This window comes from Sciurus carolinensis, chromosome X (genome assembly GCF_902686445.1).
Source record: "Sciurus carolinensis chromosome X, mSciCar1.2, whole genome shotgun sequence".
NCBI lineage: Eukaryota > Metazoa > Chordata > Mammalia > Rodentia > Sciuridae > Sciurus > Sciurus carolinensis.
In genome coordinates, this window is record NC_062232.1 from 109,231,962 (window position 1) to 109,248,064 (window position 16,103).

Sequence of the window (16,103 nt, forward strand, 5' to 3'; positions counted from 1 at the left end):
AAGGTAAAGAGGGATCAGGGTGTGAAGATAAAATTCATTAGCACCAATTAAATCACAACTGTAACAGCCTATAGTAAATAAGCTTAATACTGACTAAAATGTTTAAATATTTAAACAAATTAAAATGATGTTACGGGGCACAGAACTTTAAGAGTATTATATGTATATTTTAAAACTTTTAATAAAGAGTATTATAGGGCTGGGGTTGTGGCTCAGTGGTAGAGTGCTTGCCTAGCACATATGAGGCACTGGGTTCGATTCTCATAGCACCACATATAAAAAAATGAATTAAAAAAGGTCTATCAACATCTGAAAAAAAGTTAAAAAAAGAGTACTATCTTTTTAAGAAAAAAATTCTGATGTATAAGAAATAGAATTCTATGGAAGAACACAAAGCTGTACCCCTTACCTAAAGTACTGCTATAGCATGTGGTGTTTCATGTTTTTGAACTATGGCAGAGGCAGAGAACATATACATAAATAAAAAGAGAACCTATGTTTAAAATGCAAATTACTTCTGGGTGAAAGTTTAAAACTTAAAAAAAATGAGTGTCATTAATTCCACTCAACTGTACACTTGCAAATGGATAAGTGGCAAATTTTATATTATGTATATTTTAGCACAATTTTAAAAAGTTTAAGAAAATTGAGTAGAAAGATGGCAAACTGAAAAAATATCCTAGAGATAGGTATGAAAATAATGAAGTTCACTACTGTGAATCAAACCACTTCTAAAAATTTTGGAAAATGATTCATAACAGAAGTGAATCTTGAAGTTATAAATGATAGATCCACTCTTTTGACTATGAATTGCAGGGAGTATACTACAGAACAAGCGACCATTGAAACTGGCATTCAATATGTTTCAAAGTACATCCACGAAGTTCTGATTTTAGAGTTAAAAAAAACACCCACTCATGATTGAGTCAAATGACTTCAGAATTTATCCACCTTTATGTTTATTAAGATCACAAAGGGGGCTTTTGCTAGCTTTTAAATTTCAAGAAATCAGCCAGATGTACTGGTGCATCTCTGTAATCCCAGCTACTTGGGAGGCTAAGGTAGAAAGATCATAAGTTCAAGGCCAGCCTTGGCAACATAGCAAGACCCATTCTCACCATAAAACATAAAAAAGGCTGGGGATATGTCTCGGTGGTAGAGTGCCCCTGGGTTTAATCCCCAGTACTGCAGGAAAAAAAGTGCAAGATGCATTCAGCAGATAATGTTCTTGATCTGCAGGCCAAGGAATCAGGTTTCCATGTGAGAAGCAAAGCAATGCTTCTAGTTATATGATACAATCTAAAATTTTATATGAAGTTATTTAATAGAAAACAATTCCCAAGGCCCTTTAACAATACAAATTTTATTAAAAAAATAAGTAACATCAAAACTGTTCAGCAAATCTATATTCAATGTAACCAAAATAAACAAACACCAAATTAAAAAAAATATACATCTATATATATATATGGGCAAGAAACAAGTGCATTTTTTGGTCCCAATATTTTTTGAATATATTATCTTTATCCAAAGGAATTACATTAATGGCTAAGAAGATATTATGTATTAGATGAGCAGAAATGTAACTTTAAAATTTGTTTTAAGGTCTGAAAGAGTTTTTGCCAATTCTTTGTCTTTGAACTCACAATCCCTAAGATGTTAATGATAGTCCCAAGATAGAGCATGTAATAATGTCTAGTGAGCTGAACAAGTATCAAATTAAGAAGCTACCAGTAGGTAGCCACATGAAATCTGTGGAGAATTAAGAAACTTCTTGGAGTTCTTAACAAAACAAAACATACACAAAACAAAAGTTTAAGGAGAAAAGTACAAAAATAGACATAACAAAATGGACATCAATAAACTTGATGAAGAACAACATAACACCAAGCTACTAAAATTTAATGAAAAAAATTTAAATTAAAAAAATCTAAATATTAGTATTGCTGAAAACTCCTAGGATTAATACTGGATAAAACTTTAAATGACAATGCAAATAATTGTTACTTTGGAGCTGTAAATTTAGAAAGTTTACTTTTCCAAGAACATAAAAGCAATCTTGGTTCTCTATACAACAGAAATTTCATATTCGTTAGACTGCATGCATGCTACAGGAAGATTAAAGGGCAGCAGCCAAAATGATTCAACTTCAACTTGGATGTTGAAGCATTGATTTGATGGGCTTTTCTTGGTTAGAATCAACCCATAAGCTTAAGATCAAGAACAAAAGCCCCCAGTGGGGAGTTGTGCTCAATTTGGTGGGCCTTGAGGTCATCTCTGGCCAAATCAGCATCAGCGTTATGGGAGGCCAGTCAGGTAGGAAGGGACTCTCCCCAAGATCTGATTTCTTAAGGCCACAAACTAGAAGAGGTCTCACAGTCAAATAATTCACATTCCTTGGAAAGACAGAACAGGCATCAGTTGTGTCCATCGAAGGGGGACACTGTCCAGGAGTACACTGGACAATTTTTGAAATTTCTGTGTTGCTTCTGCATCTGAAAAATAGGAAAAATAGAACAATGACAGACAAGGAATGAGGGAAAAAACAGCTATCTGACCTAAAAATGTAAGACTTATAAGAAATTAAGAAAGCAGACAAAACAGACAAAAAAGATGAACAGCCATGTCATTTGGAATGTAATATTCGGAAGGCAAGTACAGGAGAGAAAAACACAAATTATTTTAAGCAAAGCAAGAAAAGACCATAGCAACAAAAGTTATTTTTGGAGAGAGCCAACTGGAGAAAAAAAACACACGTTAAGACATGTTAACCCGACACAAAGATAAGGTGGAATAAGAATCTAGTGCCATCTGAAAGCTGAAAAGAGCTGAATAATGAGATCTAATGTCATGAACTTTAACCGCCTTCATGTGAGAAAACACTTCACAACTTTGAACTTAGGAAACTGCCTTTGTGTAAGAAAACACTTCAGAACTTTGAACTTAGGAAATTCCAACTTGTCTTGCACCAGGTTGCACGAGCTCCATAGAGCAGGAATCTATTTCAACAAGCGGCTTTAAAAACAAAAACAAAAACAAAATACTTTAATATTTTTCATTTCTATTAATTATGCATTTTAAAATTGCAACAGTGCTTAAATCCATCAAAATAAAATGCACTGAATTAAAATTAAACTTACTCAGAAGTGGGTTCAGAAGTTGAGGTACTTTCGGAAACTGTAACCAGAAGAAGAGTTTTATGTTTAAAACAGCATATATGAAGACTGAGATTATCAACCTAATACCTAAAAGCCCATACTGTGGCTGATTGAAAATACTGGATTAAATATCTAAAATTCAAATTAACACCATTATATATACATACCATTCTCTATTACAACTTGGCAAGTATGAGTTTTACGCTGACTTAAGTGTTTAGCCATACGGTCTAAGCCAGAAGAATCAGTAAGGAAATCACACTTAAGGCACACTAGAGTAATGCCCCTATGGAAAAAAAATCAGACTGTAAGAGAGAGAAGGATCTTATCTTGTATAAAAATCAATATAAAAGTTCAATGATTACTGCTCCACATAATTTTTTATTTTATGTATCAAGATTATTATTTCCAAATTTTGTCATATGAAATAAACATTTGCTGAGGACTTCCTCTGCACATTGTACTAGTAGGTATCATGGACACAAATAGTGAAAAAAATAAGGGTACAGGCTATGCAGTCTATAATCTTGTGTCTAATTTAAGACAAAATTAGAAAGGAAACATGAGAATTTAAAAATAAATCCCTTAATGTAATTATTACCAGTTTATTAACAAAGTATAAATATATTTTGAAGTTCATCAGATACTTTGAATTGGAATATCTTTCCTGCAGAGGAATAAAAAACAGTAACATACCTTAGACTGATTCTCCCCTGAAGTTCTAGTCTTAACAGTTTGTTTTTATACCTAGCTGTTATTCAGATGAATCACATATTATCTTTGTAAAAGTGAAATTGTGTGCTTTCCTCCCCCAAATCACCCTTCCTGTCTTTTGCTTTTATGATGCTGCTTCTCTGATAACTGACACTCAAAACAGTAGTTATCTTTTCCTTAAAATATTTCAAACATCTAAAACATTAATAATTTATTGGGTATTTATTCTGTGCCAGGTTGAAGGTTTTAGACATATCAGTTGATTTATATCTTCTAATAGCCCCAAGAAGTAGGTGCTATAATTAGCACTTTTCTATAGAGGACAGGATCAGGTTTACTAAACTACCAAGGCCAGCATTAGATTTGAAACAGCCCTATGATTCCAGAGCTCGTGTTCTTTCATATATATATGTATGTATATATTTACCTTTATTTTATTTTTATGTGGTGCTGAGGAACAAACCTAGGGCCTCATGCATGCTAGGCATGCACTCTACCACTGAGCCACAACCCCAGACCCCAGAGCTCATGTTCTTAAACATGATGTGATAACACCTTACTGCCTAGGTCATTATTAAATCAATTAAATTTTAACTACCACAATAGCCTTTACCAGTCTATGCCTCATGCAACTACAACTTACCTTATATATCTAGTTTTCCTTTGGTACCCTTGATTCTACTCAAAACATCAATGGTTTCCCCAATGTTCTCCAGATTAAAATTAAGTCTAAAATAAGAATTGTTTTCAAGGATTCCAAACTTTGGATCTAAGTTCATAACTATTCCCCCAGACACTGATCTTAATACTACATCATATGAACTTTGTGTTCTTCCCAAAATATACTACTAATTATTCACTGTGACTCAGAAGAATGTGTATGCCTCCTGTTTTTCCTGTTATGCACTTTTATTCATGATATTTCTTCCAACTAGAATGCCCCTGTGCCTCTTCTTAGGAACAGAAACCTCTCTCTCCTTTGAAATCAGTTACTATGATTGTACTTATTACAAACCTCCTTGTATTACTGTAGATATTTATGTTCACACCTTTATATCCCTCCAATAAACTGTACATTCCTTGAAGGGTGGTACCAAGCTGGACGCCTTCTTTATCACTGTAATCTGTACAGGACCTGATACATTGTTATATACATGACAGATGCATAATAAACAGCTAAAGAATGAAGAATTCATTTTAATAAAATAGTAATTACAAAAATATTGTTCTATAGAAATATAAATACACTAAGTACCATATATAAAAAATTGACCAATTTTCCTTTTAAAATTGAGACCCATCCAAGTTAGGAAAAAAGCACCTCAGATTTTAAAACCATACAGTTAATTAATTAATTAATTAATTAATTAATTTTTAGGATGGGTTTAAAAAACAAACTTAATTATTCCAATTACCACGAAAAGTATGTTAACTCTGAAACATTTAACAGATTTAACTCAGTCACATAACTCAAAACAGAAAATAGTTTTGTGTGCTTAACCACTTTAATGATAAAACTTTAAGAGGGAACAGACCCCCCCACACAATTTGGGAGCTATTTAGGCAAGCAAATATTTATTAAGCCATATGGTTAATTTAAAAACCAAGCACACAACTGAACTTAACAACAAGATGAAAACCAAATTAAAATCTCGTCTTCAGCATTAAACCCACTTTCATTCTTTAAAACAAAATTCAGTAAAGGTATTTCCCCCCTAAGTCGCTGAATTGAGTAATATTTTAAAATAGCATGGCTATATTTTAAAAATGGAATCTAATGTTCCTCCATTTCTGAGCTGTTGGTTCAACATCATCCACATGTTGTTTTTAATATGTACATAAACTTCTTTAACAAATATTTACCAAGTGCCTATTATATGCCAGCCACTATTCAATGCCTGGCAAATGTTTACAATATGTGCAAAACAATTAAACCAAGAAAGATGAGGTAAAAGGAATCAGAAAACTGAAAAACTCACAATGCTTAGCAGATTCTAAGTATTTGTGATATAACCAAAGTTAATTATCAATACCTGTAGAAATATTAATCAATAATTCTTTCTGTACAGTAAGTAAGCTATGTACTTTTATTTCATAAAGAAAACTAAGAATTTTGAAAACTATATATTAATTTTAAGTATTGCAGTGTATTAATGAACTTATTTCTATTCAAATATAATTAGCCTAATTTTTTTGTTTGACATTGCAAATGGATGAAGGTTTTATTTCAATGCCTGGCACCACCAAAAAAGTTCAGTCAGAGATGATAGACTATTCCCTGCTATGATCAAAGAATACAGTGAACAGAACCATATTATGCCCAGTAACCATCACTGAGATTTTCAAATCAGGTATCACGTTTTAAAAAGTTACTATAATTTTTCAGTACAAGAATGGAAAAAGATCAACTAGTTACCTGAGAATTCCTGAATGCTTCTTGAAAATATAAAACCGTTTACTTGGGTGGTTGCTATGAGAGCTGGAGAGAGAAAAGACAAACAAGATTTTTTAAACTTTCATTATATAAGAAGTCATATTAATTCCATGACCACATTTCAAGTCTATTCTTAATTTCTTAGTTTTGAATAAAAGATCATGATTAAACAATAAGATTCTGTTGATCACTGCTATGGTCTGAATTATTGTCCCTCCCCCCAAATTCATATGTTAAAACCTAACCCCCATTGTGATGCTATAAGGAAATAGAGCCTTTGGGTGGAGGGCAGAACTCTTATGAATGGAACTAGTACCCTTATAAGAGAGACCCCAGAAAGACCCTGGCTTGCCCCTTTCACCACATGAAGATGTAGTAAGAAGGTGCTATTAGGAATGGGCCCTCAGCAGAAACCTGTATCTGCAGGCACCTTGATGGTGGGTTTCCCAGCCTCCAGAACTATGAGAAATAAATTTCTTTTGTTTAAAAGCCACCCAGTCTATGGTATTTTAGCTCAAATGGACTGAGACCATCATTTCTGTTTAACTTAATATTTTATCTTGCATTCCATTTTACCTGTAGTATATTTTCTAATGAATATTTCCCTGAGAACATTCTTAAGATGTTCAGTACTTCACCACTATAAGAAAAATACTCAAAAGAGTTAAAAATGCAAACAGCATCAAATTAATTTTTTTCAACTATTAAGAGTAAAAACAATTAAAAAGTTACTAGCTACTAATGTATTTTGCTATAATAGAAACTGCTATGAATAATAATTATTTATTTTCTAATATTAATACATTAGGGAGGGCAAACAGTCTTGATACTAGAAGTAAATGCTACCTGAGCTATATGATATTGCCTCATATCAGTAAAAATATTTAAGAGACTTTTACAATGACTGGGAGAACTTTAACTTTTTATTTTTATTTTTTGTGGTACTGGGGATTGAAGACAGGGATGCTTTACCACTGAGCTACATCCCCAGTCCTTTTTAAATTTTTTTTTTTGCAGTGCTGGGGATTGAACCCAGGGCCCTGTGCTTGCAAGGCAAGTACTCTACTGACTGAGCTATATCCCCAGCCCTTCCTTTTTAAATTTTTAAAAAATTTTGAGACAGGATCTCACTAAGTTGCCCAGGCTGGCCTTGAACTTGTGATCCTCCTGCCTCAGCCTCCTGAGTCCTGGGATTATAGGCAAGTGGTGGGGGGTGGCAGAGTGCTGAAGTCATCAAAAAGTGAGGGAAAATCCTTCGTATCTAGAACCAAAAAGTAACATAGAGGTCTTGCTATGATCTTTAATAAAACTACTTTTATTGGTTATACCTTATTACTAACTGAAATAGAAATACCTCAATATTTACATCTGATTTTTTTTTTTGCTATTTAAAAAGTCCAACCTGAAGGAATAAAACAAGTCCCTACAAATGAAGTCCAAGTGAAAGTAATGTGGACTCTGAAGTCTTTCTTCTAGGATGGAGTCCACAGTAGGTACACAAATTATGTCAGTTGAATCAATATATGAAAAAGAATTCCAATAGCAATAGCATGACTGGAATATCCCTACAGTTTCTCATTTCATATTTCACTGAATGAATGTAAACATAGATGGATGGATAGAGAAAGGAATGGATAGATGGATAGGGGAAGAGAGAGAGAGAGGGAGAAGAAGAGGGAAAAGGAGAGGGACAGAGAGGGTGGCAGGTAGAGTGGGAGGGAGGGAGAGAAAGGAAATAATATTCTTAATATCACTGAAAAACCTGGAGTTTCTCACAGTGATAATTTTAAAGAGGATAACTCATGTGGTTACATGTATTTATTTGATAAATATATTGAAGACATTTAAAATTTTATATTTGAGTTGGGTGTAGTGGCTCACACCTGTAATCCCAGTGACTGAAGAGGCTGAGACAGAAAGATTCCTGATTTGAGGCCAGCCTTAATAACAAGGCCCTAAGCAACTCAGTGAGACCCTGACTCAACTGTAAAAAGGGCTGAGGATGAAGCTCAATGGTAAAGTGCCCCAGGGTTCAATACCTAGTATCAAATTAAATTAAATTAAAATTTTATGTTTAAAAATAACCACATTTTTACTTAGAAGAATCCATAGAAAAACATATTTCACTAATAAACCCATTCTAATTTCATTAGTCTAACTGTTCTTACAATTTGTCACAGAACTTTTCATCAGTTACTACATTGAAAAGCAGTACAACGAACATCGTTGAAGTTTTCTTCTGCCAGACTTTTATCTCCTTGATAAGACAAACTTGCTTCTAATCTGGCAACTTTGTCTCAAAAAACTGACTTTTTGAATGGATGATATTATTATTATTATTATTATTATTTTGGTGCTGGGGAGGAACCCAGGGCCTTGCAACATGTTAGGCAAGTGCTCTACTGCTGAACTAAATCCCCATCCCGGAATGATAATTTTGATCAATAATTTACATATTTAACTTACCTCATCATATGATTTATAAAGGCTTTGTTACAGTTAGTGTTGTATTTGCAAAAATTACAGTGGATATATATAGAAAAGTGACTTGCAAAGTCCTTTATTTTGGAATGACATTCAATGCACTTGTGAATTCCCCGACGACACCTTATGAAGGCAGAGACAGAAAACAAAACAAAATAAAATGATAAAAACATATTTAAAACACAATGGTAAGTCTTATTAAGAATTCATTAATTGAAAAAATGAGTACTTACATTCCATTTATGTATGTATCAAAATGCATTCTACTGTCATGTATAACTAATTAGAACAAATAAAACATTTAAAAAAGTATTCATTAATTAAGGGGCTAGGGTTGTAGCTCAGTGGTAGAGCGCTTGTCTACTATATGTGAGACACTGGGATCCATCCTCAGAACCACATAAAAATAAATAAATAAAGGTCCATTGACAACTAAAAAAATATTTTAAAAAAGAACTTATTAATTGAAGCCAAGATATTTAAATTAATATCCTTATATAGAAACCTAAAAGTTGAAAAAGTACATTGAAAGAGTACAAGTGTATAAAGTCAAACACCAGTTAATATTTTCCTGGAATGAAATGAATCAGATTAGCTGATTCAAATATCACAAGATAAAAAGCACAAAATATAACCTTGGTGTAAAGGATTAAAATTATGGAATAGACACAGTAATTCAAATTCTGCTCAGCAAATGTAAACAGTGTACCTTTTTATCATGTAAAAGGTAATAAAAATGTACATGTTTTACATTTGCTTTGCTTTTATGCCAGATAAATAATTATCATGTAAATGTGCAACAGAGGGTTCTGGGATACAGTAAATTATATTAAAATAAACTTTTAGTATTTAAAGTTAGATTAGTATTTTTAGCAGGACTAATCAGGATAAAAAGTACCTTAAGTTTTTCAAAGCTATGCTGATTTTATTTTTTCTGTTGCGTTGTCTCTTCTGCTTGTAAGAGTGTTTGGCTTTGCTTTTAGTTGTAACTCCACCTCCACTCGGCTTACTTGTGTTAGGTTTACTTGCAGTGGAGGCAGTTGCATTAGGCTTACTTGTCTTAGATTTACTTGCATTAGATTTTGTGAGACTTTTAGCAGTTGTGTTTTTAGACTTTGGAGGTAAGACCTGAAGAGAAGAAGTACTCGGAGGACAACTGGAAGGTGTACTTGATGGTCTTGGTTGAAGAGGTCCAAATGAAGCTCGAATAGTAACCTATAATAAGAAAATCAATATGTATTTTTAGGAAAATGAATTATCATAGTAGTATTAAAATATCACCCATAAGTTCTCACATTTATGATCATTGCGTTTTTGACAAGCTGCCAAAACAATTCCATGGGGGAAAGAATACTCTTACCACCAACATACAAAAGAATGAACACAAATCCTATGTCATACATAAATACAAAAATTAACTCAAAATGTACCAAAGACCAAATTTTAAGAGCTAAAAAGGGAGAACTTTTAGAAGAAAATATGGTAGTATATCCTCATGGCTATAGGTTAGGCAATGGTTTCTGAAATATGTCACTCAAAGCACAAGCAAAAAAGCAAACAAAAACAGATGAATAGGCATTTCTTCAAAGATATAAAAACTTGTACATGAGTTTTTGTAGCACTATTATTCATAACAGTCAAAAGAAGAAACAATTTAAATGCCCACCAAACAATGAATGGATAAATAAAAGGTGGAATATCCATAACATTGAATATTATTCACTCTGAAAAGAATGAGATATTGAAACATGCTACAATATGGATGAACTTAGGAAACATTATGGTAAAGAAACTAGTCCCCAAAGATCACATACTATATGATTTGATTTATATAAAATCTCCAGAATAGGAAATTCATAGGGACCGAAGGTAGATTAAAGTTTGCATGGGATGGTGGAGGTGAAACAGAGAATGACTGCTAATGGGCATGGGGATTCTTTTGGGGGTGATAAAAATGTTCTAAAATTGTGGTTATGTTTAAAAAACTCTGAGAATGTGCTAAAATAAAATCACTGAACTGCACACTTTTAGTGGATGGTATATGAATCGTATTTTCAACAAAGCTGTTACAAAAAAATCACTGCAATACAAAGAGTTAAATATATTTACTTTGAAAATACTAAATTAAACAATCACTTGATTCTCTCATTTATTCTAAATGGTCATACCAATTAAATGAAATTCACCTTGGTATTAATTTCCTGCTGTAATATGTGTGCGGGTGTGTATTTCTATTGGTAGCAGTTATATGTTAACACAGATATTAATGGATAATTAAGAGTGTTAGTGTAATTTTAAGAATATTAAAAGAGCACATTCCCTGGCTATTTTTATGCTTCAATATAACTAAAAAGATTTCACAAATATAGAGATCAAAACTTAAGGGTTGAGGATATAGCTCACTGGTAGAGCACTTACTTAGCATGGAGAAGGCCCTGAGTTCAATCCCCAGTACCTACCTACCTACCTTCTACCTACATATATACACAAATAAATCTCACAGCCTAAAATCATTCTGTAAAGGACTGCATTATCAGATCTTTAGTAAATGTGACCTCTTTCTGGGGACACGCTGGGCATGATTTTTGCTTCCAAATATCACAGTGAAGGTTTTATCAATTTATCAAACAGCATGGAAGGGCTGGGGATATAGCTCAGTTGGTTGAGTGCTTGCCTCGCAAGCACAAGGCCCTGGTTTCAAATCCCCAGTACCGCAAAAAAAAAAAAAAAAAAAAAAAGACCGTCAAACAGCATGGAGATTTTAATAATGCTCAATGGTAGCTAATATAAAATTTATCACCTAGCATTTGGAAAAATAAAATGTTCAATTATATCCACTGGTTAATGATGGAAGTCAGTCACCTATTAACATTATCTTCAATCACGTGACTATCATTTCCCCCATGTACTTGAGGAGTTTTCTATGTGAAGCTCTGTGAAATACATGTGATTTGGTATCATACATAAGCATTGGACTAGGAGTCAAAAGACCTGAGGTTAAATTAAATTGCACTACTACCTGTTCCTAGCCATGTGACTGTGGGTAAAGAATTTATCCCATCTAAGCCTCCTTATCTGTAATATGGGGAGAAAATTTACTGTGCCTATTTCATTAGATCACTGCATAGATTAAATAATGTATGAAAAGGCACACTGATGGGCTGGCGTTGTAGTACAGTGACAGAGAACTTGCTTAGCACGTGTGAGGCACTGGGTTCAACCCTCAGCACCACATAAAAATAAATAAATTAAATAAAGGTACTGTATCCATCTGCAATCAAAAGAAAAAGAAAAAGTACACTGAAAGCTTAATTCCAAATACTCTAAGACTTTAATACTAATATCAGGACATTGATATTATCATCATTACTGCTTTGTTACTAATAAGGGAAGATATGTGAAGACTATACTGCTTACATTAGCATTCTGCATGGAATGAATGGATTGCAGAGAAGGACACTGGATAGTTTTTCTCATTCTAGATGCTCAGAGCATTGCTTTACATTATTTTACTTAATTCAAATAGCAGATACATTCACATTCAAAGGTATATACTCAAAGTCAAATATCAATGTCTGGGGATTATTTCACTTTGGATTATCCACCTCTCCTCTGGAGCAAATATTCAAGAACTAACTTTATATAAGTCACAGAAAACCTATGTATATAAGGCAAAAGGGAAAAAGGAAATTTGTAGTCAGATATGTGCTTCTTACTAAAAGCAGCAATGCTATCCAGGAACAGAACTTATTTCAACAAATGTATGGCATTCAAGGTACTAGGACAGATGCTTGGGAAACAAAGATAAATGAAACATGATTCCTGACGAACACTTTATAGTCTAGTACCTGAAACAGACACATATACTGACAACTGGAATAGCTCAAAAACAGCCTACACAATACTGAAACAACAGGCTGACTCAGCCTACAGTCAATCTAGTTGCATTCTCTACAAAGTAATACTGCTTCAACAAAGCACATGTTAATCAACTCAAAAAACTATGTTGAAATTTTTCTTTTCAGGATAGGAACAATAAAACCTAAAATTAAGGTCTTAGTTATAATCACAAGTCATTCTGCATGTTATAGACAATATATGAAACTAGGCAGGCATTTATTTCTCTTATACAAAATGTTAATACAACTTATGTGATACTCACTTTTGTTCCAGGAGGCAATCCTTCCAGTTCTTTAGGCTTTATAAATGTACGATGCTGGGTCTTATGATCTGTTTTCTCCTTGCAGGTCAAAAATTGTAGCCTGCATTTTGTACAACGATGAATTCCTTTTTTCTGTTTACATAAAACAGTAGAAATAATAGTAGGAACAATAACTTTTACCCATAAATCCTGGGGCCTTAAATTCATCTTAATTCTAATAACTAAGTCATTTTAAAACCAGTATTTTATCATCTCTCACCATAAATAATGTCAAAATACCCTCTTTTTTCTGGTGCTAGGGATCAAACCCAGAAAATTGTGCATGCTAGGAAAATGCCTTATTTCTTTTAAAACCACTCCTTACATTGGCATTTGAATTTTAAAAAAGTTTTTGTTATTATAAAAACATCCAATATAAAAAAATTGGGAAAACCCTAAACCAACTGTAGTGGGAAAGTGCTTTTAATTATAAATTTGAAGTATATACTAATCAAACACATTATACTGTGAAAATGAATTACACTATATTTTTATCCTTAGAAAAGTTAAATTATAATTTTTGCTATTTCCATTTGTCTTGCAAAACTTGGTAAAATAAATTGAAATTTCTAAAATCAAATCTAAGAAGAAACTGCCAAGAAGGTTATGCTACTGAAATAGTTAAATAAAGCAATCCTGTCCAATAGAACCTTCTGCAATGATGATGTTCTACAACTGTACTATTATTTTGACTACTCATATGTGGTTACAAACCACTTTAAATGTGGATAATTGCAACTGAAAAGCTGATTTTCTAATTTTACTTAATTTTAATTAGTTTAATTTTAAACAGACACCTGTGGCTAGAGGCTATAATATTTGGCAGCATGAGTATGGAGGCATAAATGAGCACTGGTTTTTTTTTGTTTTTTTTTTTTGCGGTGCTGGGGATTGAACTCAGGGCCTTGTGCTTGCAAGGCAAGCACTCTACCAACTGAGCTATCTCCCCAGCCCTGAGCACTGTTTTCAATCTACTGTTTGAGAACCACTTGACTGAGTCCCTCCTCAAGTATAGTCCTATTATTATTTTATTAATAAGAAATAGGACCTAAGAAAAATTTGTCACTTGCCCACAACTGGTAGGTGTTCTTTCTACTATATGTTATTAAGTGTAATCTTTATGTGTATGCTTGGACTAATTAAAATGTTTTCTACTTGTATGTAAATTGAGAGCATAAATGAAAAAATGTATTCTCTAAAGCTGTATCTTCACATCACTATATCTTTATAAGATACAATCTTTTAGAATAATCAAAATGAGCTGACATATATTAAAGTACCAGCAGTTTCGGATGCATGGCAGGCATGTGATGAATAAAAGTTCTTTAAAAAGTTCAAAACTACACATTATATAATGTATTTTATTATGTTACTTTTATCTTCAGACTATTTTAGAAGTGTGGTGCATTGAATTATATCATACATACAGTCAACATAGATAAGATTCACCTATATGTGCTCAAGAGAGAGGTGGAAGGGGAAAATTCAGCCAAGAAACAGACATCGAGATAATAAGACAGAAAATCCCCCAGAGCAGAGTTCCTAGAAATCTTTTTTCTACCTATACATCATCTAGTTTCATGGCTTTATTTATTTATTTATTTATTTATTTATTTGGTACTGGGAATTGAACCCAGGGAAGCTTTACCACTGAGCTACATTTCCAGTCCTTTTTATTTTTTATTTTGAGACAGGGTCTTGCTAAATTGCTGAGGCTGGCCTTGAACTTGCAATCCTCCTGCCTCAGTCCCCAAATCCCTGGGACCACAGGTGTACTGTCAGCAATGGATCAGTTTCATGGCTTTAAATAGCAACCGTCCAACTACCTACTTGACATCTTTATTTGTTTTTTTTTTTGTGTGTGTGTGTGTGTGTGTGTGTGTTGTGTATGTGTTGTATGTGAAGCGGGAGTGGGGGAAATCTGTTCCTTCCCTAGTTTTCCCAGTGTCTTAGTATATGGGAATTCTATTTCTGCAGCTGCATAGGACAATGGGAAAAAAGAGAAAGAAAGTATGGTTACTTTTAACTCCTTTTTCTTATAACTTATATTCGACCCATTAATAAGCACTTCCATCACGTTGGGCACACTGGTGTGTGCCAGTAATCCCAGTGACTCAGGAGGATTCCAAGTTCAAGGCCAGTCTCAACAACTTAGTGAGGCCCTAAGCAACTTAGTGAGATCCTGTCTCAAAATAAAAATTAAAAAGTGTTGGGGATGTAGCTTAAGGGCAAAGCATCCCTGGGTTGGGTTCAATCTCCAGTACGAAACAAACAAACAACTCATCACCTCCAACCATTTCTACCACCCACACTAGTCTAAAACCACTCACATGAACTCTTGCAATAGGCTTCTATTTTTCTCCCTGTTTCCACCCTTCATCTCCCTACAGTCAATTCTTCCCATGGCTGCCAGAGCAATCTTAAAAACAATGCAGATCTTTTATATACTTAAACCTTCTAGTGGCTTTCCTTAATACTCCAGAATCCTGACTCTGGCTTATAAGGTCCTGGCATGATCTGGCTTACTTTCTATTGCTGCAACCTCATCTCTTAATACTTTTCTTCCTACTTGTTTACTGTGATCCAGCCACATTGACCTCCTTACTGTTTTCTAAACATCCTAGGTATATGCTCACCTTATTATCCTTTGCCTGGAACATTCTTTCCCAGATAGTCACAAGACTTACTGTCTTATCTCCTTTCAAGAGGCTCCCCCCCTTTTTTTAAACTCATATAAAAAACAGAAATCGCTCCTTAACCTAAGCCCTGGCAGATTCCTATCCGTCTGTATTTTTCCCATTGTACTTGCCACCAGCTGGCATACACATACATTCAGATCTTCCTCTTTCCTCGCATGAGTGTGTGCACACACACAAACACACACACACGTTATTTCTCCACCACAATGCAAATTCCAGAGGGCACGAACTTTGCTTTTCTCGCTTCTGTATTCCCAATACCTAAACCAATCCCTGGCATTTATTAGGTTCAATAAATATTTGTTAATTAATTTGTTAATTATTTTTTAATAATTTGTTAAATATTTGTTAATAATTTGTTAATTATTTTGTTAGTGAGGCAGACAGCAAGAGACTGACAGACAACACGAACA

General features: G+C 33.6%; 1 protein-coding gene across 4 annotated transcripts in view; it reads right to left on the reverse strand.

Annotated features, from left to right (window-relative positions):
- Positions 1–1,361: 1,361 nt before the first annotated feature.
- Znf280c (zinc finger protein 280C) overlaps positions 1,362–16,103 on the reverse strand; it is a 52,479-nt gene continuing 37,737 nt past the window's right edge. For all 4 annotated transcript variants that reach the window (XM_047536398.1, XM_047536397.1, XM_047536400.1 and 1 more), the window contains 7 exons: positions 12,953–13,084; positions 9,689–10,005; positions 8,773–8,913; positions 6,289–6,351; positions 3,326–3,444; positions 3,141–3,177; positions 1,362–3,015 (listed from right to left, as the gene is read on the reverse strand). In XM_047536398.1, coding sequence (XP_047392354.1) covers positions 3,000–3,015; positions 3,141–3,177; positions 3,326–3,444; positions 6,289–6,351; positions 8,773–8,913; positions 9,689–10,005; positions 12,953–13,084 — 825 coding nt within the window. In that variant the 3' untranslated portion in view covers positions 1,362–2,999. The remainder of the gene's footprint in view (positions 3,016–3,140; positions 3,178–3,325; positions 3,445–6,288; positions 6,352–8,772; positions 8,914–9,688; positions 10,006–12,952; positions 13,085–16,103) is intronic.